General features: G+C 54.0%; 1 protein-coding gene across 1 annotated transcript in view; it reads right to left on the bottom strand.

Moving 5' to 3' along the window:
• Window positions 1-25,118, bottom strand: part of TGFBI (transforming growth factor beta induced) — a 33,137-nt gene extending 8,019 nt beyond the window's left edge. Inside the window, exons 1-10 of the mRNA XM_041764389.1 lie at window positions 24,937-25,118; window positions 19,905-20,003; window positions 10,064-10,128; window positions 8,172-8,332; window positions 7,662-7,826; window positions 7,250-7,396; window positions 4,975-5,116; window positions 2,319-2,531; window positions 1,366-1,503; window positions 665-810 (exon numbers count right to left, since the gene is read on the bottom strand). Of these exons, the coding sequence (XP_041620323.1) occupies window positions 665-810; window positions 1,366-1,503; window positions 2,319-2,531; window positions 4,975-5,116; window positions 7,250-7,396; window positions 7,662-7,826; window positions 8,172-8,332; window positions 10,064-10,128; window positions 19,905-20,003; window positions 24,937-25,070 (1,410 nt within the window). The 5' untranslated portion in view covers window positions 25,071-25,118. The remainder of the gene's footprint in view (window positions 1-664; window positions 811-1,365; window positions 1,504-2,318; window positions 2,532-4,974; window positions 5,117-7,249; window positions 7,397-7,661; window positions 7,827-8,171; window positions 8,333-10,063; window positions 10,129-19,904; window positions 20,004-24,936) is intronic.
• Between the last annotated feature and the right edge of the window lie 1,752 nt (window positions 25,119-26,870).

Below are 26,870 nucleotides of genomic sequence, written 5' to 3' on the forward strand. Positions count from 1 at the left end.
GAAGAAATAATTAAAATAGTGTTCCAGGAAAAAGGGCCGGGGAGCCCCACTAGAGTTACAGAGGGACCCCATGATGAGAATCTCCTGTCACATGTGGGGGCCGTTGACAACGATCAAATCAACAGATCGACTTTATTGACTTATTTATTTAACAGGTGACAATTATCTTTAGCTAACATTACTGGCTGGTCCCAAGGAATGGCTGTGTTGTATTGTGCTTTCTGTTTGATATTTCAGAGCAACTGTGGTCGGAAGACAGAAAAGAGACAGGAGAAGAGAGAAGAGGACCTTTTGGACCAGGGAAGGTTGTGCTTCAGTTCAGGGGGCTTCTCTTCACATAAGCTACAAATTCAAAATCTCCATCCCTCCTCCACGCTGAACTCGATGTGGATAGCTGCCTACCTAGCCGGCTCAGGTAGCTGTGTGCTTCATTCCCAAAGGTCTCCAGAAAAGGAGATTCTAATTCTTCTTCAGAATCCCATTTTGATCCTTTTAAATAAGGGACTTCTTTGAAATCCTTTATTAAATATATATATATATTTTTTTCTGGATATATATACACACACACACATATATATATTTCTCCCACCCCCACTCCTCAATGCAGCTTCCATTTCTTAAAGCTGAGACAAAGAAAGAGCATGATTTAGGAGGCAGAACTTACATTGCGATAAACAAAAACTCTCAGTTTTTTGCCACCCAGAGTGTCCAGGGTCTGTCCGTGATACAAATACTTGGAGGCCAGTTGGTCTTTAATCATGTGATTCAGAAGCAAATTCTTTGTGCGTGCATCAATGGTAGGGGTTCCATCTGCAAGAGAAGGTGTGGTTAGGTCCGGAGGCACGCTCCACAAAGGAAAAGAAGGGGAGATAAACCCAGTGAAGAAGTTCAACACTCCCTGCATTTGGAAAAGGGAGATTGAGAAATCCAGCGAGGCTGCCAATATTCCTTAACATCTGGCATCTTCTGCAAAATCAACCAAACAGAAGGTCTAGACAATCGAGGGTGTCTGGGGTTTTGCCCGTACAGGGAGGGGAAGGCACGGACACCCCTCGGCCCCCTCCTCTGCTTTCCCTGAGGCCAAGGCTCAGCTGTATCCTCACTCTGACCTTCTGGCGGTCACATGAGCAGTAGATTCTGCAAATAAAAAGGCAAGAGAGTGCTCTGCTCTCCTGCCAGCTGCAAACTCTTGGATTCTGACTACCAGATCCCCAAATGCATTCTCTGCTCGGCCAAGTGAGACAGCAGAGCCTCCTGAGGTTTTGGTTGAGCTCCGTGGAAGCGCGAAGGTTCCGCGGGGTGCCGTCCATCAGGGAGGGTGCTGTGGAGGTGACGAGCCCCTGGGGCTGCCTTGGCCCACATTACCTTTGAATACAGAATTCAGGGGGGCCAGGAGGGTCAACCGCTCCTTTCCGGAGAGATGGACGCCGAGGCCAGCCTGTCTGAAAAGGTCAACGGCTGTGGAAACATCAGACTCTGCAGCCAACTCAAACAGCGTCTTGGCTGCAAGGAAAGAGAATGCAGGTTCAAAAGTTATAAGTGCTGTTTTCATTTATCCTCTGTCCACCCCCAGAACATGACGCACGCCAGCAGGAATGTCATCTCGTGAGGCCAAAGCCCTCTCCACACGACTGGGGCATGGTGGGCTGGTGTCATGGGGGCGCCAGTCCCCTAGGTCCCACTGGGCAGGGGAGCCCTCAAGGTGGGGCTCAGGAGGCAGGGCTGGCCTCTGTCCCCGTCCTTGGTCAGGGCCTGGCTGATGCCTGCAGCGAGGCAGCGCCCTCTGTCGCAGCTTCTGAGGAGCAGATAATGCCAGCGACCACACCCACAGAAAGTTCTCTTCTGGCTTGGTTTTCTCCTGTGAAATGGCTTCACTCCGGGCAACAACCTCCCTGGAGTTCCAGGATGGGACGAGCCTGCTGAGATGAAGCCCAAGCCAAAGTCCACTCAGTCACTTCCCTAGGGTCAGCGACCCAGGGTGCTTAGGCACCAGAGAGAAGGCCATGCTCTGAGGTCAGCAAACGGCCCTCTGCGCCCAACCAGAGTGGAGACAGCAGAGCTGCTGCCTCCCCGGGTCCCCTCAGCAGCTCTCCGCTGCCTCCAAGGTGACGCCCGGACTCCCAGGCCTGCAGCTCAAGATTCCTCACAGTCTGACTGCAACCCACCTGGTCCCCAGGCCTTGTCCCCTGAGAGGCTGTGAGCTGGGTGCAGGCAAGGACATGGCCCCCCAAACCTCCAAAATTCCCAGGTGCCCCTGCCGCAGGTGGCAGAGGGGATGGCGGGCCTGAGAGGGTCATGGCCGCAGAGGCCCGACTCACCAGAGTCCGGGATGAGCAGCTCATCGATGAAGTGGATCACACCATTGGTGGCCAGGACGTCTTTGTTGGAGATGATGGCCTTCCCGTTGATGGTGAGCATGTCCCCGCTGCAGCCCACCTCCAGCGTAGTGCCCTCCAGGGTCTCCACAGACATCCCTGCGACGATGGCTTCCGCACACATGGCCGACTTCAGGATGTGGTTGTTTAGCAGGTCTGGGGGCCCAACAGGACACAGGTCAAGGCAGTGCTGGTGCCAGGTTGATCCCCGAGGCCGCTCGCAGCCTCCACGGCGGTGAAGATGCTGCTCTCTGTGACGCTGACCTGCAGATGCTGGGGTACTAGCAGCCCCACCCTTCCTCTCCTGCTGCTGCCGCTGCAACTAGCCACGCTCAGCAAGCAGACTGCCTGGGTCTGAGCCTCAGCTCGGCCACTTACTAGCTGTGGAGCCCCTGCCCAGGTGGAGCTAAGCCTGGCCCTCACCTTCTGGGGACAGTGTCAGGAGGACAGGAAGCTCTGAGTGTAAAGCACCCAGTCTGGTGTCCGACCATGGAGTAAACACCCAACAAATGTTGGTGACTAGCTTATTAGTACCTGAACCTAAGGTTGAATTCTCTTCATAGTACTTGAACCTCAGAATAAGTTTACCCTGGGACTTTGTATGTGATTTTTAGAAAAATGTAAAAGGTGTAAAAGGTGCCTTTAGAAAAAGGCAAAGATGGAAACTGTGCAAATGAGAGTTCGCAATTATTTGCACATTTTATCTGTTTTTGTTAGTTTCACCCAAGGGTCTACTGGTTGCCAGGATCTTTCTTCGGGCCTGGGGACGGCAACCAATAAGACACGGTCTTTGCCACCCCACTTGCCCCACCCATAAATCACAAACACAATCATTTATTTACTCGTCCAAGTGGTCTTTGGGGACAGGACGGAGGTTGGCGGTCCTGAGGAAGCTGTAAGGAGCAGCAGGGCGACATGAGCCCAGGCAGGCAAGGGCAGGTTCCCGGACTGCCTCTTACCACCGTCACTGGGGCCCTTTGTCGTACATTCTCACCACAGAGGCGAGTTTCAATCTGTGCTGAGTGTGAGAACCAAAACCGCACTGTCACAGACAAGAGGAAGCTCCGGAGGCCTGCAGAGGCAGGGAGGCTCCTGTAGGGGCCTCGAAGGCCAATCAGCTGGCAGGAAGGGAAAGGACAGCCAGGCCACCACGGGAACGAGGTCTCAGGGATTTAGCTTCTCAGGGAAGGACAGTGAACGCTGGGTGGGGTCAGGGTGACCTGTGTGGGCCCCTGGGAGGGAGACCCGGGCCAGGGCTGGAAGCCACTCTTCAAACAAAGCACGCCAGCCCAGGGCTGCTTCTTGCCTGTCTGCCAGCCCAGTAGAAACAGCTGAGTCTGTCCGGCTGGACTCCTGTCCCTCTGCCTTTGAGCCTGCCAGGGAGAGCCCCGTACTGAGGGCCCTTGCTTAGAGCCAACGGGTTACTGAGGGTGGGGGGATGGCGGGGGGCTGTGCCAAGGGGGTAGATTAGAGCTGTTTTTTCTTACAGTAAGAGTTCTGATATCTACAAAGATGAAAATGTGCTCTGCACAAAACAGGTTGCAGGGAGACCACAGCTCTAAACTAAAAGTTCAATACACTGAGATGCACCCAAGGCTCCCTGCTGGGGGCACTTATGCCATAGCCCTCACCACTTCAGTTCCCACGACCTGTTTTTAATCCCAGCTAGGCTTCAACTTCTTTGAGGACAAGTCTGTACCATGCACCATTTGTAGCCTTGGCCCCTGCCACAGGCCAGGCTCGGAGGTGCCATGACATTTGGACACAACGGATCCCCATCTATGCTTTCAGAAATGTGCCTCTGCCAGCCCCACATGGCTGCAAGGAGAACATTTTACATTTATAGGGCATCCAAAATGCAGCAGGTATTTTAGATTGTACATTCTTAAGGAGAGTTTAATAGACTGAAAAGCAACGAAGTCATCCCTGGGTTATATTTGGGAGGAATAGTGTGGTTGGGGTACACAGGGGAGCTGGGGCCTAGTCCTCTCTGCAGGGGTCAGCAGGGCAGCAACTCAGTGGCCAAGCTGGGCCTTCCTTTCCCTCCCCTCTTCCACATGCTTGGTCCTTCCCTTTCCTCCAGCCATAACCCATGCACCTCTAACTCAGTGGCTCACTGACAAGGCATGGAAGGACCCAGCTATAGAGAGTCAAGACTGGACTATAATTGATTTCTAATCATAATTTTGGATCATCCATGAGGTCCTTGGCTGGACAGGAACAGTTCCAGGGTCAGCACAATGGCTCCATTCCTAGGATGCCAGGACCTGCCATCACCTTCTTTCACCAAGCTGCTGCCCACATGGCAGCCTTGCTCAGGCTTTGATCATTCGAGCCGTTAGTGCTTTCTGAGTCTGGCCAGGGTCTGCTTTGGGCCTCCAGCTCCACCTTGCTTCTCAGCACACCTCACTAGAACAAGGCTGTTGGGTTCCTGACTTGCCCCTCTGACCAGGGCTCTGCTCTGGCCTCCGCAGAACAAGCTCCAGCTGGGAGCAATGGGACAGGATGGCAGGCAGTATGTTCACCATATGCAAGAGCAGGCCTCGGGCTCAGGCTGGCCGCCCCAGTGAGGCAGCAGTAGGAGTGGAGGGGTGCTCACCTCTCAGGGCTTCCGGGTCACCCAGGATCCTGTTCAAGGTTTCAGCAGGGATCTTCTCAAAGGCCTCATTGGTAGGGGCCAGCAGTGTGAACTGGCCATCACCTTCAAGCAGGGTGTTGAGCCCAGATGCAGCCACGGCAGCCTGCGGGGCGGGGAGGGGATGGTGTGTTCCCTGAAGGCTCTGGGATGCTCTGCAGACAAGAGGCACACACGGCCTTGCCAGCCCTCCCTCAAAGCGCTCCAGGCTTTTGTCCAACCCAAGATGAAATGGCGAGCCAAACCAAAGCTCACCTCTTACCATGGCTTCCGGGAACCTTGCCCGGCCTGCACTCCTACCACTCAGGCTACTCTTCAAGTACTTGCTGTGCCTTTGACCTTCCCACCCCCAGGCTGGGGCCCCACCATTCCCTCTACCCTTCCTCTTTTCTTTGCTTCTCCAACTCCTATGCCTTCATTAGGACTTGCCTACCATCTTCTTTCTCTAGGTAGCAACTTGACACCGCCGCCCTCACCACCCCTCCCTCCCTGCACCGCACCCAGGCAGAAAGGAGTCTGTTGTGCATGTTTTCACAACTTGCTGTCCTCCACATTATACTGAACTAGCTCCTGGCCATACTGCTTGTGTGAGTTCTAGGAGTGGAAGGATTCTATCACCCATGTCTACGGAGCAGCCCGAGAACCTTCTAAAAGTAGAAAGGGCTTCCTACTGCTGTTGGATGGAGCTAGGCCCCTCCGGCCAGTCTGCAGCCCTGCACTGTCTGCCCGCCTCCTCCTTGCTGTTGGATGGAGCTAGGCCCCTCCGGCCAGTCTGCAGCCCTGCACTGTCTGCCCCTGCCTGCCTGCAGCATCCCCTTCCCCTTCTCATGGTGTTGCTGCCTGCCCCCTGGCCTTGCCCACCTCCTCCTTGTGGTTCTTGCTCTCCCCTCTGCCTGCAGTGCTCTTACCGCTCTGCAATTCATTTAACTGGCCATTCTTATCCTTCAGTGCTCAGGTCAGAAGTCACTGGTTCTAGAGAGACTTTCCCTGGCCACCCAGGGCCACATGGCCTCTGCCCACCACTCACTGACTTCACCCCACCCCTCACAGGCCATGGCCACCTCGTGTGCATCTTGTCTGTCTCCCCAGGAAGAACAAAAGTGCCGCTGAGGACAGAAAGTTGTCTGTCTCATTCACCCATAGGCCCCCGGCACACAGAATAATACCCGGGACGTAGCAGGTGTTAATGAGGAGGTGCTATCGGAAGGCAAGATGGGCATTAGGGAGGTACAGGGGGAATGTCTGTCAAACCTAAACACTAAAAGGAGGTAACTCAGTGGGGAGCAACCACAATGAATCAAAAGATGTGCCACCATCTTTGCGGGGACACGATTTACCTGCAGACTCCTGACCTCGGAGTGACCCAGAAGGAAAGCAGTGGGGGATGAGCTCAGGGAGCAGGGTCCCCCACAGAGCCACTTGCTGAGGTCACCTCAGTGCCAGCCCAGCCCGGGGGTGTTTATGTCTCTGTGTTGGAGATCTCCAGGGGAGGAACCATCCCAGGCCCTCTGGCTGCCTTTGTGGTCAGGGAGTTCTCCCTGAATCAGGGCAAAACCCCTGACGGCGCAGCCTGTGTTCACTTCCTCCAAGCAGCCACTGCCAAGAGCACTGCCCGCCTGCCAGTCCAGCTCTGAGACAAATGCCTGCTGGGCAGGGCAGAGGGAGCGGGATTCCGCAGCCCCAGAGGAGTCAGAAGCCAGGCCAGAAGTTAGACCTAGACTCCCGTGGCCATGCTGGTGGCCTCTCTGCTGGTCTGGGCTCCAAGGAAATGTGGGTATGGCTGCAGCAGGGGTCCCCTGGTGGGGACATGCGGTCCAGAAGATGATGAAGCCTGACATCATTCTAGTCCTGCATATGGGAACTGCCACCTGGGAGGAAGTATCCCTTCCTGGACACTTCCTAGACACTCTGGAACCTGTGGAATGGGCCCAGGCAGCCCTTGGGCTCTAAGCCCAAGCCGAGGACCACTGAATTTTCCAGGGGAGCCACGGAAGGAGAGCTTTAAAAGGAGAGGGCGGGCAGAGGGAATTTCCCAGCAGAGGATTCTAATGTTCACTGTGGTCTAGCTGAGTGTCTTGACTAGTGGACCCTCCATGCTCACGGGCACTTGGAGAAACTCGCTGTACATCCCCTAAATGCCCATGAACACAGAGCCATCCTCTGCTTCTCCCGCAGGAGGAGGCCCTTTTGAGAGGTGGTGTGTCCCCAGGCCAGGCCCCCTCCCAGGGCAGTTCCTCACCCGAAGGGTTTCGAAGGTGTCTTCGATCTCAATGATCTGCTGGATGTTGTTGGTGATGGTGGAGATGACCTTATCAATGAGGTGTACCACACCGTTGGTTGCGTGGTGGTCGGCTTTCAGCAGCCGGGCACAGTTCACGGTCACAATCTGCCCAGAGAAGAAAGGAGGATGAGATGAGCAGTTCGCATGTCAGAGGCACAGGCTCACAGCCTCAGTGGGGGAGTGAGGGGGGGAATGACACAGTGCAGAAGCTGAACTAGAGGGTCTGAGGAGAAGCAGGTGCAGGAGGCAGGGAATACTTCCAGTGTACCCCACGTGCAGAACAAAACCCCAGAAACCAGCCCCATATGCAGACCAGGAGCAGGCGCAGTGTGGACACAGGGCAGTGCTGTGTAACCAGGGGACTACATACCCCGTTGGGATAGTGGTGGATCTGGATGTCCGAATTCTGGTACATGGAGGTGAGGGCCATGCCATGTTTCAGCTCGTCTGTCAGGACTCGTCTGTTCACCATGTGATAGCGAAGGGCATTGAGCAGCTCGATGTTGACATTGCTCACCAGGGAGTCCAGCACTTCCTAAGAGGGAAGGCCAGGGCGGCAGTTAGGGTGCTGGGGACCACATATTCCAGAGGTGGTGGCTTCTTGTTACCCTGGGAAAGGTGCTTCTGAGCCCCCGGTGACCCCAGGCCTCCATCTCACCAAGGACCCCTCCTCAGTGAACCCCAATGCCTGTCTGCTCAGTTGGACAGATGGGGCATCGGAAACAACCTGGTGAAGGTATATATTAACTCAACTTCCAACTTCTTGGGCTTTGTCTGAGGGTGCAAGGAAAAAGTTGCCTGCAATGGCAGGAAATCACTACAGAGTGTCATGCTTCCTGCCCACCAGCCACCCCTCTGAGAAGTAAGGCAGTCATCTCACAGCTGGCAAGGAAGCCCAGGCCTCGTTGCTGGGGGCAAAGATGGTGAAGCTGCCGGGACCTTCCATCTCGGGCCTCAGCTTCTCCGTGCGGTCTGTGTACAGCTGAGTGGTGGTTGATCCGACGACTCCCAGGGTCTCGTAAAGGTTCGAGAGAGGCAGGGCTGCAGGGGCAGAGGACAGAGGAGGGATGGATCTGTGGAGCCCACCCCCACCTGACCATACCTTCCCTGGTCCGCGGAATGCGTGGTGCCCCTGTAGAACGTGTGTGTGGGAAAGCCCAGGGACGCCCATCGCTGGTGAGCCTAAAGCTTGTCACATACTTCTTCTTCTCCTTCTTTTTTTTTAAAGTGCTATTTATTTATTTGACACACACACAGAGACAAAGCACAAACTGGGAGAGCAGCAGAGGGAGAGCAGGGATCCCGATGCAGGGGTCCATCCCAGGACCCTGAGATCATGACCTGAGCTGAAGGCAGACACTTAACTGAGTCACCCAGGTGCCCCCTTATCTCAACCTTCTTACAACAGCTCTCTAGGTCAAATGCTTCCCTGCTCTGATTCTACTAATTGGTCATTTTTCATCAATTTAGCTGCAGCCAAATGAAGCTTCTGTTCATAGACATTTAAAGATTTATTTATTTATTAGAGAGAAGAGAGTGTGTGGGCAGGTAGAGGGGCAGAGGGAGAGAGAATCTCAAGCAGACGCCCCACTAAGTGAGGAGCCTGACAGGGGGCTCAGTCTCATGGCCCGAGATCATGACCTGAGCCAAAATCAAGAGGCAGTCGCTTAACCCACTGTGCCCCACCCCCTGCGCCCCCGTCCAGAGACATTTACATAATACTAGCAGGAATGTGCACCCAAAATAGATACCCTAGTTACAAAGGAGGCTTTCAGATTTATCTAGTTGTTGAAACTGGTTTCCTAATGGCCTCTACTGGGATGAAAGAACATTACAAATCTTCCAGGTTCTTTGTATATTTATAAGCAATAAAATGTGATTTCCTAAAAGCCCTAGAATGGCCTGAGGCTTAGGAGACCTTCCCCTCCCATGGGGAGCTCAAGGCCCACGTGACAGGGCAAGGGGAGTGCGCGGAGGGGGGGGGCTCTCCCCCAAGGTCATTCTCCACAAACCCCACCACTTAATTCCCACTTGTCCTTCCACCTAAGCCCCCCCCCCCACCCCGCCCTGCCAACCACACCCCTTTGTGACCTTGGCAACAACCGAACTGCCCCTTCCTTTTAAGTTAAGTTCGTCCCACATTCTCAAGCAATAAACAACAAATATTTCAAAGTTAAAACACCCCCTCTGCATAGTCCCAGAGGATGTGCCTGAAGGGAAGCCTCTGAAAGAACTCACAGGTGCCACCTAGACCTTGGCCCTGTGGCCATTCGTGGTTCCCTGGGCTGATGGTGGCTGAGCCTGCCAGGCTTGGGCCACCCCCTCCACCCCCTACCCCCGCCCCCCTGTGGGATCCAAAGGACAGAGTTCCAGTGGAGGGAGGAGGGGAAGCCTGGCACAGGCAGCCAGCTCTCCAACAGAGCTGAGCAGAAATGTGGGTGCCATGGGAATCATGCCCAGGCCCACGAGCAAGGCCAGCAGCCCAGCCTGGGAGGCGAGCCTGGGCAAGTTGGACTCGGAGTCTGCTCCACCAGCCTCGTCAGGAGGTCAGCTTGCACAGGAAGGAGCAGTGCAGGAAGCTCCCTGTCCTCAGATTCCACCCTCGGGCCCTCGCCTGGAGCCTGGAGCCAGAGAGCAAGCGGAGGATGTCCACGCAGCCCTGGTGCTCGGACTCCCACATGGATGGACCCCAAGGCCTCTCCCACTGGGCTCCTCCTTCCCCACCTCCCTCCCCCTGCAGTCTGCACCAGTGGGCTGGACCAGCTTACTCACCTGCGGGACAGCCCTTCTCTCCTGGCACCTTCTCATACCCGGGGCAGCACTCATAGCTGATGACTCTGCAGGGAGAGGGGCACACACGTGAGATCCAGACAGGGCATCCGTCCTCCTCACTGTTATCAGGAAGAGGGGCCTCCACAGACAGAGGAAGGGAAATGACAGTAGGACATAGGACATCCTGCTCTCGGAGGGGACCATTCTCGAGCAAGGAACTTGTCACTCCTCAGCTTTCTAGAACATTCCCAATGGTTGTCATCCCTATGGCAATCCCACTTGGGACTGTGCCAGCACGTTCCATAGGGGGATTAGAAAACACACCCACCAGGAATGTATCGCCAGCACCACATGTGGCAAACACCATGGTTAGCATTTTTGAGTAGCATTTTTGAGAGGCGGCAGGGAGCAGGAGGGGGTGCCCTGGATCCGTTCCGGTTGAGTCTGCCACTAACCAACCGGGACCTCTGCTCCCTGGGCCTCCAGGGTCTCCTGCGTCCTCCCTGGGTCTCCGTTGCCCCGTCTGTAAAACGTACGTGTGTATCCTTCAGTGGTCACCAGATTCCATCGCTCACGCTCATCCAGCTCCCTGACTCACTAACCAAGAGGGACAGCACATAGATGACCATTAAGGTTTCTGGTCTTGACAATCAAACTTTACAACTTCTAAAATTAAAATAAAAACAAAGCTCCCCTCTTTCCCCATTTCTTTAAATTGAAAACAAAATCTTAATCAATAACAACATTTATATGGTTTAAAAATGAAAATGTGCAAAGGATTATATCGCACAGTCTTCCCCCTCCAACCCCATCCCTCAACCATCCCATCGTCCTTCCAGGAGGCAACTGATACCACCAGTCTGTGAGATTCCTTGGCATCTGGATGAAAAGGAGACTGGCACTTATACAGTTTTAAACTCTGAAATCATTTGGCAGAAAAACTTAAAACTTTCTCTGCTCTCAACTCAGGCCAGCCTATGATGGAATAATTACTGTCCTCTGGAGGTCTGAAATACACAGCCTCGGCTAACCTAATATTCGGGGGAAGCCCAAAAGACAGAATTTCAAATCCTGTTACAAGGAAGTCTGTGTCTCAAAGCTTATACCTAAGAGAGACTTGCTTCTCATCTATTCCCCAAGTCCTGTGCAAGGCCAGCCTGCGTCCTTTGACAGCCTCGGGACCAGATGCAGTGTCCTGTCCCTTTTCTCCTTGTCCAGGGACTCACCCTTCGGGATAGGAGATAACTCAGACTTAAACTGCAGCAAATTTTACCACAGACCTGCCCACTGTGGGGCTCTCCCAGGATGACCTCGGAAGACAGGCAGGCAGACTGGGGAAGGAACAGGGCTCTGGAGTCGGGCAGGGTGCTCCCAATGTGCTCAGGCATTTTGCTCCTTTAATTCAATTGGAGTCATTTCAGGGAAGCCCTGCTGAGTTATGAGAAGACAAAGCCTAGTTCGTCTTTTGTCCAGGGGGTGTTTCAGAGACAGACTGGCTAGGATTCTCCAGCTACAAGAATCACTTTGCCAGAAGTGGGTCCCCCCAGAAATGGTTAAGGAGTTTGACAAGTCATACACATCCCTCTTTGCCCTGCTCCCTCTATCCCCCTATCCACTTCGTCCTCCTACTCTCCAGCCTTCCCCCATCCTACTCTCTTCTAACCTTTCATCCCCATTCCCATAAGGTCTCTACTTTTAAGGGCTAAATGGATTCAGAACTTGCCTTTTGACTGACCCACAATTTTCGTTTTGGAAACTAAAGTCTTCTTTTGCAACAAAAGTAAGATCTGACCAATATACAATTTTTCAAAGGCAACATGGTATCATAGGAAGAGTTCTAGAATTAGGGGACCTGGCTTGTGACCCATCATTAACGAACAGGGTTCGAAAGGGACCTTGAAGGTCCACTTTTCTCTCAGGGCCTCAGTTGCCTCATCTGTGAAATGAGGTGAGGCTAAATGAGACGATCTCCAAGATTCATTCTAATCTCACACTCATGGTTCTAGTCACTAGGATTATTCCTTGGTGGGCAGAGAAGCTGTCTTTCAAAGGAGAGTGTCTGACAGCTTCTCCCAGCTAAACCTAGGGAAAGCTCCAAGCCTTAGGCCCATAGCCATAGACCCAGGGCACACCCAGGGCCTATATGATAAACACCAGGGCTCTGTGGCTGAGGTTGGAGAGGCAGGATTAAGGTCAAGTCCACCAAAGTTTAGCTTCTTTCCAAAAGTGCTTGGGTGACACTCTCTGGTACTAGAGAAGCACACTTGGAGGATGGGTCTTCTCAAAGTTCTCCTTGTCCCAGAGGCCCCCGTGCGTATGGGTGCTACACACTCCCTGCCTTGGACCCCCTCTCCCCTCAGCTGAGCTGGCCAACAATTCTTCTTCCAGGCTGCTGGCTTTTAGGTTCAATCTCAAAAAAACAAGAGAGAGCTCCACAGCTCAGGAGGCCTCAACAGGATTCCACTGAGGACAGAGAAAGCTAACTCCCCAAGTGTGAATTCCCTAGTCCCTATATGTTCATTGGGGGATGGGGTGGGAGGGTCATATGGGGAGAAATGGGGCTGAGGGGCTGGGAGGGGGACAGATATAAGTAGAAAAGTCTCAGTGTGGAGAATAATACTTCGGAGAGAACCAGAAAGCTGCAAGGGCTCTCAGGGCCAGATCACAGCTGGGGAGGGACAGACCTGGGAACTTCCTGGGATTTGGTCAAGTCTAATCCCTTCTCCACTGTTCTTGGTGATGCACAGATTGGGGGAAAGCAGAGTGATCTGACACTGAGAGGACACAGGTGCTCTCTGTGATCCAGACCCCCCATTATCAGCACCCACTGTGCCTTTCCAGGTGGGCTCTGCACCTGAGGCCCATGGTGGCTGGAAATGGGTGGCCCACTGCCATCGCCAGAGGTCGATCCACCAGCCGAAGGCTTTTTCCTGGTTACATGAGCAAGGCTCTGCCAGGAAGCTTTCTTCTCATCCTCCTGCCCTGCTGGCCTTTCCCTCTTCTGCCTTCCTGCTGCAACAGTCTGACATCCTTGGCCGTCTCTAAGCGTGCAGGTGTGAGTCATGCCTCTCATCTCCAGCCTGGCAGCTTTCTGGGCTGAGATGCTTCCTCTGCTAGCAGTTTCCCTACTCCCAACTGTCCCTACAATACCAGCTATTCTCACAGCTGCTCTATGTGGCCCTAGAGAAGCAGAGAGCAGCTGGAAATTACAGATTGAGAAGATAGCCCATTGAGACAGTCTTGACCAAACCTTTCCAGACTAGCAGCGCCTGTTCTCAGCCCAGCATGCCATTCTCCTTGGGCTTTCGCCCTGAAAAGAATAGATGCTGTGGGGGGTTGAGCTGGATGCCATTACAGGGTCGAGTATCTGGTACCTTCTCTCTAGGATGAACGTAGGAAAGATGGAAACCACAGGAGCCTCCATCTGTATCTCCCCAGTGCCTTGGCCTCCCTGTGTAGAGAGGACCAATCTACTGGTTTCTGAAGCTAATCTCATCATGGAAAACCTCTCTGATGAGAGGCTCCTGGCTTCTCCTTGACCTAACACAGTCCAATAAGTAAAAACCTCAGTCAGAAAAAGAGTATCTCTAGGACAGTGAGACACTAATATTCTTGATCCAGTTTCCCTGGTCAGAAGAACCATTTGAGGAAGAAGGTGAAGGTGAAGAAGAAGGTGAAGAAAAAAATCTAAATGCCCAATTTAGAAAGGCATTTAGATTATGTATTTATTCACAATTATTTATTCATTTTATTCATCCATGAGAGACACAGAGAGAGAGGTAGAGATACAGGCAGAGGGAGAAGCAGGTGCCCTGTGGGGAACCCGATGTGGGACTCAATTCCAGGACCCCGGGGTCATGACTTGAGCCGAAGGCAGATGCTCAACCCCTGAGCCACCCAGGTGCCCCTTACAAGGACATTTAAAGAAGGCAAAGAGTGTCAATCTAAGGCCTTAAGGCTAGAGGTGGCTGGGAGGCTCTGTGCCAGTCCCCTCCAGAGTGTTACTCATGATCAGATGCAGACAGAAGCACTGGTATTTCTTTCTCCAAAACAATTTTCCAAGAAGTTGATATAATGGGTTAAAACCATCGCTGCCTCCAAGCGTGCGCTGCGGTCCTGGCCGGCTGTCAGGGCCGTAAATGTCTAAGGACTAACCAGATGCTGGAAGTAGGTGGAGCAAGGGATGCAGTCCGAGCGCCAGGTTCCTGCGACAGAAGGTAAACCACTCAGCGTGTCATGATTTCCAAGCAGAACCATGGAGCAAGCGCAGCCTGCTGTCGTCTAGCCACGAAGCCATCCCCATGGACTGCCGGCCCCCAGGGGCCCCTTTTCTGTTCTCCCGACCTCGGAAGCTCAGCCGAGCTTTCCTCAGTCTCCACTAGAAAATCAAAATCTTGAGCTTTTTGATGAAAAAGGTCTCGTGTTAACCCCATGTCCTCCACCAAAGGGCCCACCGCTGAGCAGGGCCAGGCTTGGCCATGAGGAGGACAGAGCCTTTAAGAACTGTCCTTATGCTGTTGATGACAATCTGTTTGTATGTAGTGTGCGAGGGCATTCTGGGGGCTCCTGGACACTGGCCACGTCTCCTCAGCTCCCATGCCCTTTATTTGAGCAGGGGGTCCCCTTGCAGCCGGGGAACAGAATGATCACCAGATGGGGGTGAGCAGCCGGGAGGAGGCTGGGGACTCTGGGCCAAAAGGGCCTCTGCTGCCCCTCTGGAGGCCTTGTCTCTGGGACCCTCAGGCAGGGAATTTAGGGCTGTAGACAGCTACATGGGGCGATTCACTCAGGCCTTATAGGGCTGGTCACTTACGCATCTCTCCATGTGACTAACAGCTGCTGGGTTGGTTTTTTGTTTGTTTTTTAAGATTTTACTTATTTATTCATGAGAGACACAGGGAGAGAGGCAGAGACACAGGCAGAGGGAGAAGCAGGCTCCATGCAGGGAGCCCGATGTGGGACTCGATCTCAGGACTCCAGGATCACACCCGAGCCAAAGGTGGACACTCAACCCGCTGAGCCTCCCAGGTTGATATATACTAAGTGCTCAGTTGTTGAGCCTTTTTTGGAAAAACTCCAGGTATAATGAGAATTGAAGTTTGGTTAGTAACTTTACTGAAAGCAACGTCCTGCATGAGCTCACCAATCAAATCACAGTGTGACAATACGATTCCCCCATAAACCACCTACAGAAAGCAACAGATGGGGCCTGCATGGGTTCCCCATTGCTACAGTAACAAATAATCCCACATCCAGTGGTTAGAACAACACAAATTTATCATCTTACAATTCTGGATGTCAGACCCAGAGCGCGGCCTTAAGAGACTAAAATCGAAGACTGTATTCCTTTTAGAGGCTGTGGGGGAGAAGGTATTCCTTGTCTTTTCCAGCTTCTGGAGGCTGTGGTCACATCACTCCAACCTCCTCTCCTTCTCTGGCTCTGGCCTTCCTGCCTCCCTCTCATAAGGACCCTTATTACCACACGGAGCTCACCAGTTAACCAGGATAATCTTCGCCTCCCAAGATCCTTAACCTAATTGTATAAGCAGAGGCTCTTTTTCCTTCAGTTACAGGTTCAGGGATTAGGATGTGGACACCTGTAGGGGGTCGTTATTCTGCCCACCACGGGGCATTACCCCAGACGGCACAAGGAGTCACGGAAATACTCACCAGAACACGATCCCCTGTCAGCTAAGCCACCTCCCTGGAATTTACAGAGTGGAACAGAACCTTCAGGAAATCCTGTACAACAAAGGTGTTGGGTGAACCCCTGGTGCAAGGTACATGTCAAATCTCGGTTGTTTGGAAGGACTTTATCCATGGGGTCCCACGTGGCTGCACAAGGAATGTAAAACAGGGAAGGAAGTGCTGCTATGGGCCTGGGGACAGCCTGGCATCCCCGGCTGGTTTCTCTCTGTCCTCAGGGACCAAGGTTGTGGGACACAGGAAAGGAGGAAAAGGAGGGCTCTTCTTTGGCTTCATAGCGGACGTCCCTGGCGGCCCTGCCAGCACGAGACCTGCTGGAAAGAGCTGTGCCAGCTGATGGGAAGGCCCAGCCCTACCCCAGCTGCCTTTGGTAAAGGCTGGATCTTCAAGCCTGAACGCAGTGCGGAAGCAGAATTAATATCTCAGCCCTTGAACAGAGCAAGGCTTGCTCCTAGGAAAACGGGTGTGCCCTGCCACCTCATCTCGGCTTTCCAGAACGGCTGCTGAGCTCAGGAATGTACTGTTGCTCACGAAACAACTTCAAGGCTTGGGGAATGCACAGCTACCGGCCCTACCTGCCGGCTCCCCCGCTGGTGGCGCCTGTGCCACACATGCAGGACGTCTGAGCTCCGGCTAGGACTATTACATCCCCATGATCTCAACCCCGATCTGACTTGGCTGCTAAGTAGGCCTCCACCTCGTGGGGCTCACACAAAGGAGGCCTGTTGGGAGGCAGCAGGGCTTCCTGACCACAATTTCCTGCACCGTCGCTCAAGCTGCTGCACATAAAGTTTTTATGGTGACTGATCAGACTGGGGCCTGGAGTCAGAGTGGGATGCTGTCTCCTTCTCACCCCCAGCCCTCTTTGTTTGATTAACCAGTGTAGCACTCTGGTGCTCTTCAGGATCTGGAATAAAAGCTAATGTGAATTTGCAAGTAATAAAATCCACTCACATCGCTAAATAGGGGCCCACTGGTAACCACGTCCTGTAATAAAATCCAGATGGGAGACTTGACAAGTGGCACCAAAGACTCAGGTTCTTTTCTCCTTGGAACTGCAGAAAATCCACTGTCTGAAGACAATGTAGTGTCCTCCGGCTGGAGTACAGAGTGTGGCTGGTCCCCTCCCTCCTTCCATGGAGCAGGAGTCCAGGGCCTCACAGAAGCAGACAAATGGCTCCAGGCTCTGGATCTCTGTGTGACTGGACACTGCAGAGTCTTCACCCTGTAGCCCTGGGCTTGGTGCCATTTGTCTCCTTTCAAATTTCAATGCTTCTTCCCCTAGGTGACCTGTGCTGCCTCTTGCCCTGTGATACTTTGCCTCCCTGCACCCTAACACACACCTCTGCTCCAGCCTCTTCCCTAGAGTCTTGCTGAGAAAATTCTCACTGCCCAAGCTGGCCCCCCGTGGAGACAGTCCTGTTTGCTCCAACCACAGCTATGCTCCCCATTTCCCAGTATGGTCTAGACCCAAATAAATGTACCTGGGGATCCATTTTCACAAGGCTGATGTCATCTCCAGCCACCTTCCCCACCTCCCTTCCTGACCACCTATGGCACCGAACTCTTGGGGGACTGATGGCAGCTCTCTCATGGGTTTCTGTCCCCGTCCATAAGTGAGGTTAAAGGCCAATCCATTTCAGTTCCCTGACAATGAGGATGAGTTCCCCTTTCCCTCCCTGCGTCCTCTGGACCTCTTCCAAGTCAGCTCCACCTTCCTGACGTTGCACATGATGTTCCAGGAAGGGACCCTCTTGTCCTGGATTGTGCAGTTTTATATCAGCCTGTATTTTCCTATCCTCATTTCCTCTTTTTGATGTGGCCCAAAGCAATGGCCACATGGAGGAGTTGAATGTGCACACGATCCCCTTCTGGCTTTATAAGCCCTTGTCAGCATCTGCAACTAGGCTCTGAGAGCTGTGTGACCCCACGCTATACCCCTTTCCCACTCACAGCCCACTGCGGCTGCTGTACCACAACATCACCACTGTCTCAGAGCCATGCCTGCCCAGAGGGAAGAATGGGTCATTGAGAACACTTGCCAACACACAGCTGCGTGGCTGTGCCCTGTCCTGGCACACAGATGGAGAAGGGTGTAGGTACCAAGAACCAGCGAGCCAAGATGACTCACCATTGACAGCAGTGTCAGCTGGGGCACAGCAGGGCAACGTTACCAAGCTACTGTCAACCGGTCAGGCCAATGCCCCCACATAAGGCCACCCAAATGCCGCCCCACTGCCAGCTTGACATCACAAGCAGGTCTTACTTTTTAGGGAAATTGGGACTAACAAAAATGTGGAACTCCTGAGACCCAAAGGCTCTGGAATGGAGAAGAGCTGTTTGCTTGGTACCGGTCTTCTTCAGTCATCTTCTGAGAAGCAGTTATATGCAGCCTTGTTCTATGTTTAATTAAGGAATTAATTAACTGTTTAACTGAGCAGATAATACACATACACGGGGGGAAAAATCAAACAGTACTATAGACTTTTTTTGATTTGCTTAACTGGGGACACCAAGGAAGAATGTATGGTATGGAATTCGCATAATCTCCTTTTGTCCACGGCAGCAAGAACTACTGCTGGGTGTTGATTCACTGAATGCAGAAGTTGTGTCCTATTAGCTCACTCACCCCTCACCTTTGAGGCTGGGTATGGTCAAGCAGGAGCCAGCAGTCATGGGTCTGCCCTATGCAAGCTCCCAGGGAGCTGCTGGTCTCTCCCCAGCTCTGCCATGACCCCAATTTCTCTCCCTCTCTCTTTTTAAAGATTTTATTTGTTTATTCATGAGAGACACACACAGAGAGGCAGAGACACAGGCAGAGAGAGAAGCAGGCTCTCCGCAAGGAGCCTGATGCAGGACTTGGTCCCAGGACAGAGCCAAAGGCAGACACTCAACCACTGAGTCACCCAGGCATCCCCCCAATTTCTCTTGATTCATACCAGGATCCATAATTGCCTAAGACAATCAGAATTGCAAGCGGGGATATTTATTTTCTAGGTCCATTTTAAGGAACGAGCACTTTTTCTTCCTCCAACAGGCTCTGAAGTGGGAAGACAGGTCTACTCAAAAGCAATGTCCCTAGCAATACATTTAAAAATCCCTAGCATGGGAAGGAGTTCAACACAGTGGCTTAGAGGCTCTTAATCTTCCTATTCTGCAGACAAGAGGAAGGTCAGGCCCTCACAAGTGGCTCAGGAGGCTTCTCATTAGCACTTCTTCCCATCTGCAGCACAGAGCCAGCCTTGAGAGCTGCTGTTGACTCGTAGTGCTAAAACAGATTGGGTTGCTGGGGAATTCTGTTAGAACACACATGCCACCCTGTTTCCACAGGCAGCAAGGCAGCTGGGGCAAATGCCACTTCCCCAGGTGCTGCCACCCACAAGCCCTTTCGTAAGCACAATGGTCCCTACGCCACTGGCACTCTCACTTCTGTCTGCAGGACTTAGATCCACAATAACAGCACTTATTAGTGCAAGGCACCCTATTCAGCTTTGCATCTCCATCACTGTACATCCTTGTGATGACCCATAAGGGAGTCCTTAGTTATTCCCATCCAGCAGATGAGGCAATTGAGGGCTACGGCTGTGCAGCAACCTGCCCAGGTAAGTAGCAGAGCCAGCCTTGGAATGGGGGAGTCTTGAGCCTATGCTTTTCTGCCTCATAACACACATATTCCTAGGTACCCAGTCTTTTGGGGGATGTTTATCTCATGGCAGCAGAGCAGGAGTGGTGTGTAAGTTCACCCATGGGCTTTCTTGCCCAGAGATCCAGGCCGGGAGCATCTCCACCGGCTTTCTACCACTCCGTGAGCATGGAGAAGCATCCACACCCCACCCCCACCCCCACCCCCAAGGCACACTCCGTATTTCATGCTTCTTATAATCCCCCATCAGCAATGAAAAATACATCCAGGTCCTTTCAGGAGCCTTAAACATACGAACCCAAATCGGCCAGCTTGCTATAAAGGCCACTCCCCAGCAACAGTTCCCCAACACGTTTGCACACGCATCTTCATGACTCCTGACGCAGGCTAACCTTTCAGAAGGCCGGCCCAGGCCCAGGGGCCCCGCTGCCGCCAGACATGCAGGGCGGCCACTTTGGTGGCTGGTAGTCTTGAGTGGTTATGGATACTCACGTGGATTTGCCACAGATTTTCCTCTGGTACCACTGCTTGCAGTTGGTGAAGTACTTCTTGTTGGTACCAATGAGCTTCTGCACGGCACACACGTTGGGGCTGAAATGAAAGCGGTGGTGTTGGCAAAATGAGCAGCATGTCTGCCCCACTACCATGTTCTTCCCACCACGTGGGCCCTCCCAGGTTGTTAGAATGTTCTAGATATGGAGAAGGGACAGTCATCTCAGTGTTGGTTTTGGTGGGTAGCTCAGGGGTAGACACTGTCTCAATCAATTTCCAGTGCCTCTGCAAGTCTCCTACCAAATTTAATTCTGGCCAAGTGTTATCTCACACACTGACATAATTCACCGAAGTATCCTTCTTTGACACAGATACTTGATACGCACAGATAAAAGCATCTTAAAATTTTAAGATCACATATAACAGGTTGTGAAACTAGTTTAAGTCATATGGTTGCGAAGCAAGGCAGCTTTGAGAGAAGCTCCCAGCCTTTCTCAGTACCTCCAAGCCCCACGGAACCAAAATGTCCAAAGGCTCTGACCCAGGACCCTGGAGCACATAGCCAGCCCCACTGTCCTGAGGGGAGGCCAAGGCCTGGACCCGGCACCCCCAGCAGCTCCACATAGACATGCTCTGCGTTCCTAGGCCAGGGGCTTGGCTCTGAACACAACCATGGTGACCATAGTCAGGACCTCATTAGGAAGCACTCTCCCACTGGACTCTCATTCTTTTACTACTTAGGCTCCAGCCTGATTCCGCTGTCCCCAGGAAGGCCTCCTCCAGTGCCCAGGTGACACACTTCTGTGCGCCTCTCACTTGCAATATGGCCCTTATTTGATGCTTGGTACCAAACAGAATCCAACACTGTTCAGAATACACATCTCTATTTTTTCCAATTATCCTCCAAAGGACGAGGTTCCCTGCCTTGTTCTTTTGTACATTCCAGATGAGTCCTAGCACGGGGTCAGGGTGAAGAAAGAGTTTGGAATGACCTTGCTGAAAATGCTGCTCCCAGGACCACCCACTCAGAGGAGTTCCTCAGGAAGTCTGGAGAAGCTGACTGCAGTGCCCACGGTTCTGCTGAGAAGCGTCCATCCTGGAGCCATGCAGTTTTGTTTTTTTTTAATCAACGTCCCAAGTCATGATCCAGACCATGCTCAGGCCATGTGGTGGGAGGATCTTCATCAGGAGCCCGTGGGGAGAGGAGCTAGCTGTGGCTGTGTTGTGACATTTGGGAGGGGGTCCTCCTGACCTGAGGCGGGAAGTTCATCCGCCCAAGCACAAGCCAGAGGACAGCAAGGCAAAGAGCCTGAGGCTTCCACAGAACCTCCTTGTCCTAAGAAATTCAGGTGTCACTTTTACAAACCACTCCCTCTGTTACTTTAAAAATGTACTCTGTAATCATCACTTGCTGCCGGGAGGACGCAGGTTCTTTGGCAAGAGCTGCACCAACCACCCCCGTTGTGCTGGCTGCAGGAACGTAGGCAGTTCTCAAATACTCAGAGTTGGGTTATTGGGGAGGAGGGTGTGCGGACCCTTTGCTTCCCTGCCCTCTCTCCTCTACCACGTGGATGGCACCTCTTGTCCAGTTTGTGGCTCAGGAGGCAAAGGTGAGTGGTTCAGGGAGGCGCACTATATGTCAGTGAATCAATGGAAAAAGCAGAAGGCAAGGGAGGTTAAAGGTGCAAACCCCAGGCCAGCAGGGAGGTAAGCCCATGTCCCCTTAGTCCCAGCTGGGTCTGACCAGGTGCCCACAGCCTCCAGAGGATTCTAACCAAAGCCACTTTGCTCCTCTGTCTGCTGCCTGGGATTCACAGGTTACAGCTGTCCCCAAATAACCCTCAGAGAGTCCCCACTGGCCACACTGCAGCCCTAGGTACTGTTTATTGCTGTACAATCTCCTTCCTTCTATGTGGTCGAGCAGGAAACAATTACTGTCGATGAATTCCCTGCAACTTTCCGTAGGCGGTTGGCGAATCTTCAGTAAGTCTCTTGTGGATGTGGCTCCAACATTCCTCTGTGGAGTGAGTTTCCACTGCCGCAGCCCTTTGAGACAGGGGCGCAGGCAGGGCGTGGGGGGGGCGGGGCTCGCTCTCCCCGCAGGGTGGGAGGGGTGGGCTGCATCCACAGGAAATCCAGGCTGAAGTTTAATCGAAATGACCTAGCCATTTCTGGGCCTCCTGCCTCCGGCACAACAGCTCTGCTGTCCAACTTGGATTTGAAAATCAAGTGCTTCAGGAAACTCAGTCCAGTTCTAAATGCCGACAATCTGAAGCGCAAATGCACTTTTATTTCTCTGTCAGTATTTTTTAACCCCTCTCTAGAGCAACATGGATGCAGCGGGGAGTCAGGAGACCACATCACAGTCTCTACCCTCCCAAGAGCTCCCTGTGCTGGAACTCAGTCACTCCACCCCACCAAGCTGTAGTTTCTCGGTCTGTGAAATGGGAGCTTGAACAACAGATCTCCTGTGTCGTGGTGAAGATTTAAGCAAACCGGGGCTGGGGCCAGAGAGTGCTGTGTAGGAGTGAGGCAGGCTTGCTAGTTCTCCTTCAGGTCTTGGAGCCTACTGCGTGGCCTTAAAAAAGCAGAGATTTTTTTTCCCTTCCTTTTTCACCACTCCTCTCTCTGATGGAAAGACTGGGTCTTGAACAATGTCATGCATTTTCCCCAGGGTGCCACACCCATGTGCAAGGCCAGGCACTCTTGTGGCACTTTCAGGGACAGTTAGATCACAGTAAAGGCAACCGTACCTGCAACCATTTTGTCACAGGTCATCTGCCTGCACACCCACACTTTACCAGGCATGCGGAGGGTGCATGGGTGGCCTCTCAGACCATCCTGCCCATCGCAGATCTCTACAGGCCTTTCCAACTGCACCCCAAGAAGTGAAACAACAGGATCAGCCTGCAGAGGCCGGGGGAGGAGGGGTGCAGAGGAAGTTAATCTAATATCTGAAATGCATAATGAAGAACACTTGCTTTGCAAAAAAAAAAAAAAAGTAGTACTTTCCAGGTGGTCGGTGTCTCTTCTGAGCTCAAAAGGGAAGGAGGTTTTCTGTAGAGACGATTCTTGGTGGAACCCTGTCAACACCTTCGGGGAAACTTCACTCTAGTGTGCACAGAGACACCATTCTGCGTGACAGTGCTGCAGGGCGTGCTATCCGGATCGTCTCCTGACTTAGTGGCTAAGATATGGAGGGAACAGAAACCTCCCAAGCAGATTGCTGCACCCAAGCTGAATATGCTTCTTTGGCAAGAAAGGCAAGAGGACAGTGCTGAGCTGGGCACAGACAGTGAGAATGCCAATGGCACACATTTTGACTTTTAGGCCTCATCTGCCCCTCAACTTTCTGAGCTGGCCTCTCAGCCTTCTGCACACACAGCCTAAATCCAAGATGATTCTCCCCTTCCCTAAAGACCCCTGGGCATGCCCTGGTGCTCTAGTCCTTCCAGGAGGACACCAAGGCTGTGGCTCACCCTGACTTGATTCCTCTCTGCAGAAATCCCCCTCCCTGCAGCCCTGGGCACCAGACAGGCCAAGTGAACCCATATATAAGGCCACAGGCAGAGGGAACAAGGATGACAGCTCCCTATGAGGGCCAGCCTGCACCTACCCCTGGAGTCCTCCTCAGGGCACAGAGCCAAGGCTTTGCAAGGCCTCTGAAGTCAACTCTAGTCACCCCCAAAGTGGGTTTTTTTTTAATAGGAATTGCTTCTTCTTTTTTTTTAAATTTTTTATTTATTTATTTATTTTTTTAAATTTTTATTTATTTATGATAGTCACAGAGAGAGAGAGAGGCAGAGACACAGGCAGAGGGAGAAGCAGGCTCCATGCACCGGGAGCCTGATATGGGATTCGATCCCGGGTCTCCAGGATGGCGCCCTGGGCCAAAGGCAGGCGCCAAACCGCTGCGCCACCCAGGGATCCCGCTTCTTCTTTTTTTTTTAAATTTTTATTTATTAATGATGTCACAGAGAGAGAGAGAATGGGGCAGAGACATAGGCAGAAGGAGAAGCAGGCTCCATGCACCGGGAGCCTGACGTGGGACTCGATCCTGGGTCCCCAGGATTGCGCCCTGGGCCAAAGGCAGTCACTAAACCGCTGCGCCACCCAGGGATCCCCCAAAGTGGGTTTTAACCTGAGTATACCTCTGCCAGTCATGTGGCAGTCTGGGTCCCACTGGGTTCGAATGCCAGATCCAATAGCATCTGAACTCCTGCTACGGCCCAGTGGCATGTGGGCCACCACGTGACTTTATCCACATAAGAGTTTTACCTAGTTGTGAAAAAGAGTTGGTGCAACCAGGTAGGCTGGAAGCTATGGCCAAGCCTGGTTAAGTGTGGAGCAGGATGGCTCAGTTAGGGATGCAGAGAAATCACCCATCCCTGCCCGCCCGGGTCTGGGCCCACGTCTGCCTGGGTTTGCCTCCTGAAGCCAACACACTGTCAGCGTCTGCAACGATAATATCCCACATTTATAACCCCAGCTACCGTTGGGGCAGATTCCAATCCGGCTCCGGCGCATCCTGCAGGACTGTAGGAAAGCGATGTGTCCTCTCCGGACTCAGTTTCCCAGTCTGCACGATGTGTGCGGGGCCCAGGGACTTCTGCTCTTCACCTGGCCGGGGAGGAGCGGCCACACGGCCAACTGTGCCTGGGAGCACCGCCCGGGGCCAGGTAGCGGGCGTGGGGCCCGCCAGGTGACGGGGCCCGGCCCCTCGAGGCTGCCAGGCTGTGTGGCGCCAGGGCCACGTCTGGAGGCGCTGTCCGAGGAGGACCCGGCCCCGGCCCCGGCCCCGCCGGAGTCCGTGCCCCGCGGGTGGGCTTCCTCTCCCCGCCACCTCCGCACCGTGACTGGGGCAGAGCGCAAGCCCCCACCCTCCTCCTGGGACTTGGCGCCCAAAGCCTCGGCCGCCAGCGCTCTTGGCCGGACGGGCAGGGTGGCCGCTGGCTGCCGCGCGGGTCCTCCGCGAAGCCCCGCCGAGCTTGCCCTCCCGCCCCGCGCCACCCCCGCGCGGCGGCCGCCTTACCCGTGCTGGCGGCCCCGGAGCCGGCTGTGCTGCAGCACCAGCTGGTACGGCGACCTGGCGGGGCCCCCCAGGGCGGCGGCGGGGCCCAGGGCCAGCGCCAGGGCGACGGGCAGCAGCCGCACGAGGAGCGCCATGGAGCGGCGGGCCGGGACCTGGGCAAGTGAGAGCGCCGCCGCCGCCGGCCGGGATAAGTAGGAGGCGGCCGCCAGGGGCGGGGAGGCCGGGCGGCCCGCGCACCCCCCCCCCCCGGCCCCGCCCCGCCCCGCCCCGCCCTGCCCGGCCCGCGCCCCCCCGCCCCGCCCCTCCCGGCCCGCGCCCCCCCCCCCCGGCCCCGCCCCGCCCCGCCCCGCCCGGCCCGGCCCGCGCCCCCCCCGCCCCGCCCCTCCCCGCGCGCCGCTCCCTGCCCGCCCCCGGCCCTCCCGCGGGGCCGCACGCCTCGCTCCCCCGGGCCTGCCGCTCCCGCAGCCCAGAGACCCTCCTCATCCTCGCTGCAAAACTCCGGGGACGCCCGCCGCCCTCCCTCCGCGCTGGCCTCTGCGTGTGGGAACCTCACCCGGCCGGCTAACTCGGGGGGGAAACCTTAGGGTGGATCCATCGATTGATCATGGACAGAAGCCAGAAATAAGTGCGACGGGTTTTGTTGGACGCTAAGCTCCCCTGGGAACCCGGCAGGAGGGTGCGGTCCCTCACCCGGTGCACACTCATTCTCTGCCTAAACCTCTCTGCAGCACTCTGTGCCTGGTGCTGCAAAGAGACAGAGACCGAAAGGGCAAGATTCCTGCCCTGGAGGAGCTCGGAGCACCTCAGCAAATAGTCCCGTGGGAGGGCCCTTGGTAGTCACCCAAGCTCCTATTAATCACCATCTGCTAGCCATGGGGAGACAGCGAGGGCCTAGTGAATGACATCTAGATGAAGAATGGGGAGGTGGAGTCAAGGATAGAGGAGGCTGGAAGAGGTGTCGCAGAGTCCTGTTGGTGATGGAGAAGCAGACAAGTGACGGCATCAGTGTCAGGAACAGGCTAACAGATGCTCAGATACAGCCCAGCAAGGCAGGAGCCCTGGAGGTCAGGTGACTAGGAGGAGGGCCATAAGGGGTGGAAGTGGGCATTGAGAAAAGTGAGCAAATTTGAGGAGTGTGTAGGAAGTAGCAGCAGAACTTGGATGCTGTACCCAAGGAGGGGAGAAGGAGGAGGCACAATGACTTAGGGGCTCTTGGCATGGGCATCTTGGTGGGTGGTGACACCATTTTTACAATAAGGGACACAGACGGGGTTGCAGGTTTGCCAGAGAGGGTAAGTAGAGTTTGGTGTGCTTGTGATTCATCCAGGTGGAGTGTCCCACAGGCAGCCAGATATAGGATGTGGCTCTCCAGGAGGGATGGGGTGGACATTCACATGTGGGAGTCACCTGGGCATACATGAAGCTGACACTGTGGGAGTGCACGAACTCTTGGGGAGGACAGACAGAGCAGGAGGTGAGGGATGGGCCCTGACAGACACAGAGCAGCCGCAAAGCAAGTGACACAGCTGATGGGGGAGCAGAAGGAGATGGGGAGCATTGCTGGCAGTGGGGAAGGTGCCCTCAAGGAGAGGCTGCTAGCAGCAATGCTGCACACATGACAGATCCACGGGGCCTGCTGTGTTGCAGAGAGCCCCTGGGGATTTGGCTGTGGGCAGCAGGATGGCCGAAGGCAGCCTGTGGTGGTTTGACGGAGAGCCTGGGGGCGGGGGTGGGGTGGGGTGGTGGTGGTGGTGTGTGTGCGTGTGGAGACCCAAGTACAGAGTATAAACGATTCTTTCAAGAATCTTGTCTGGGAAGCAAAGGGGAGAGTCGGGATGGGGGCCTGGGGAAGACAAAATCATGAGAGGCTTGGACGTGTTAGAAGGCTGATGGAAAGGAAGAAGAAAGAGAAAGTGGGATAATCAGAGTGGGGG

The sequence above is a fragment of the Vulpes lagopus genome, chromosome 7 (genome assembly GCF_018345385.1).
Source record: "Vulpes lagopus strain Blue_001 chromosome 7, ASM1834538v1, whole genome shotgun sequence".
Classification (NCBI taxonomy): domain Eukaryota; kingdom Metazoa; phylum Chordata; class Mammalia; order Carnivora; family Canidae; genus Vulpes; species Vulpes lagopus.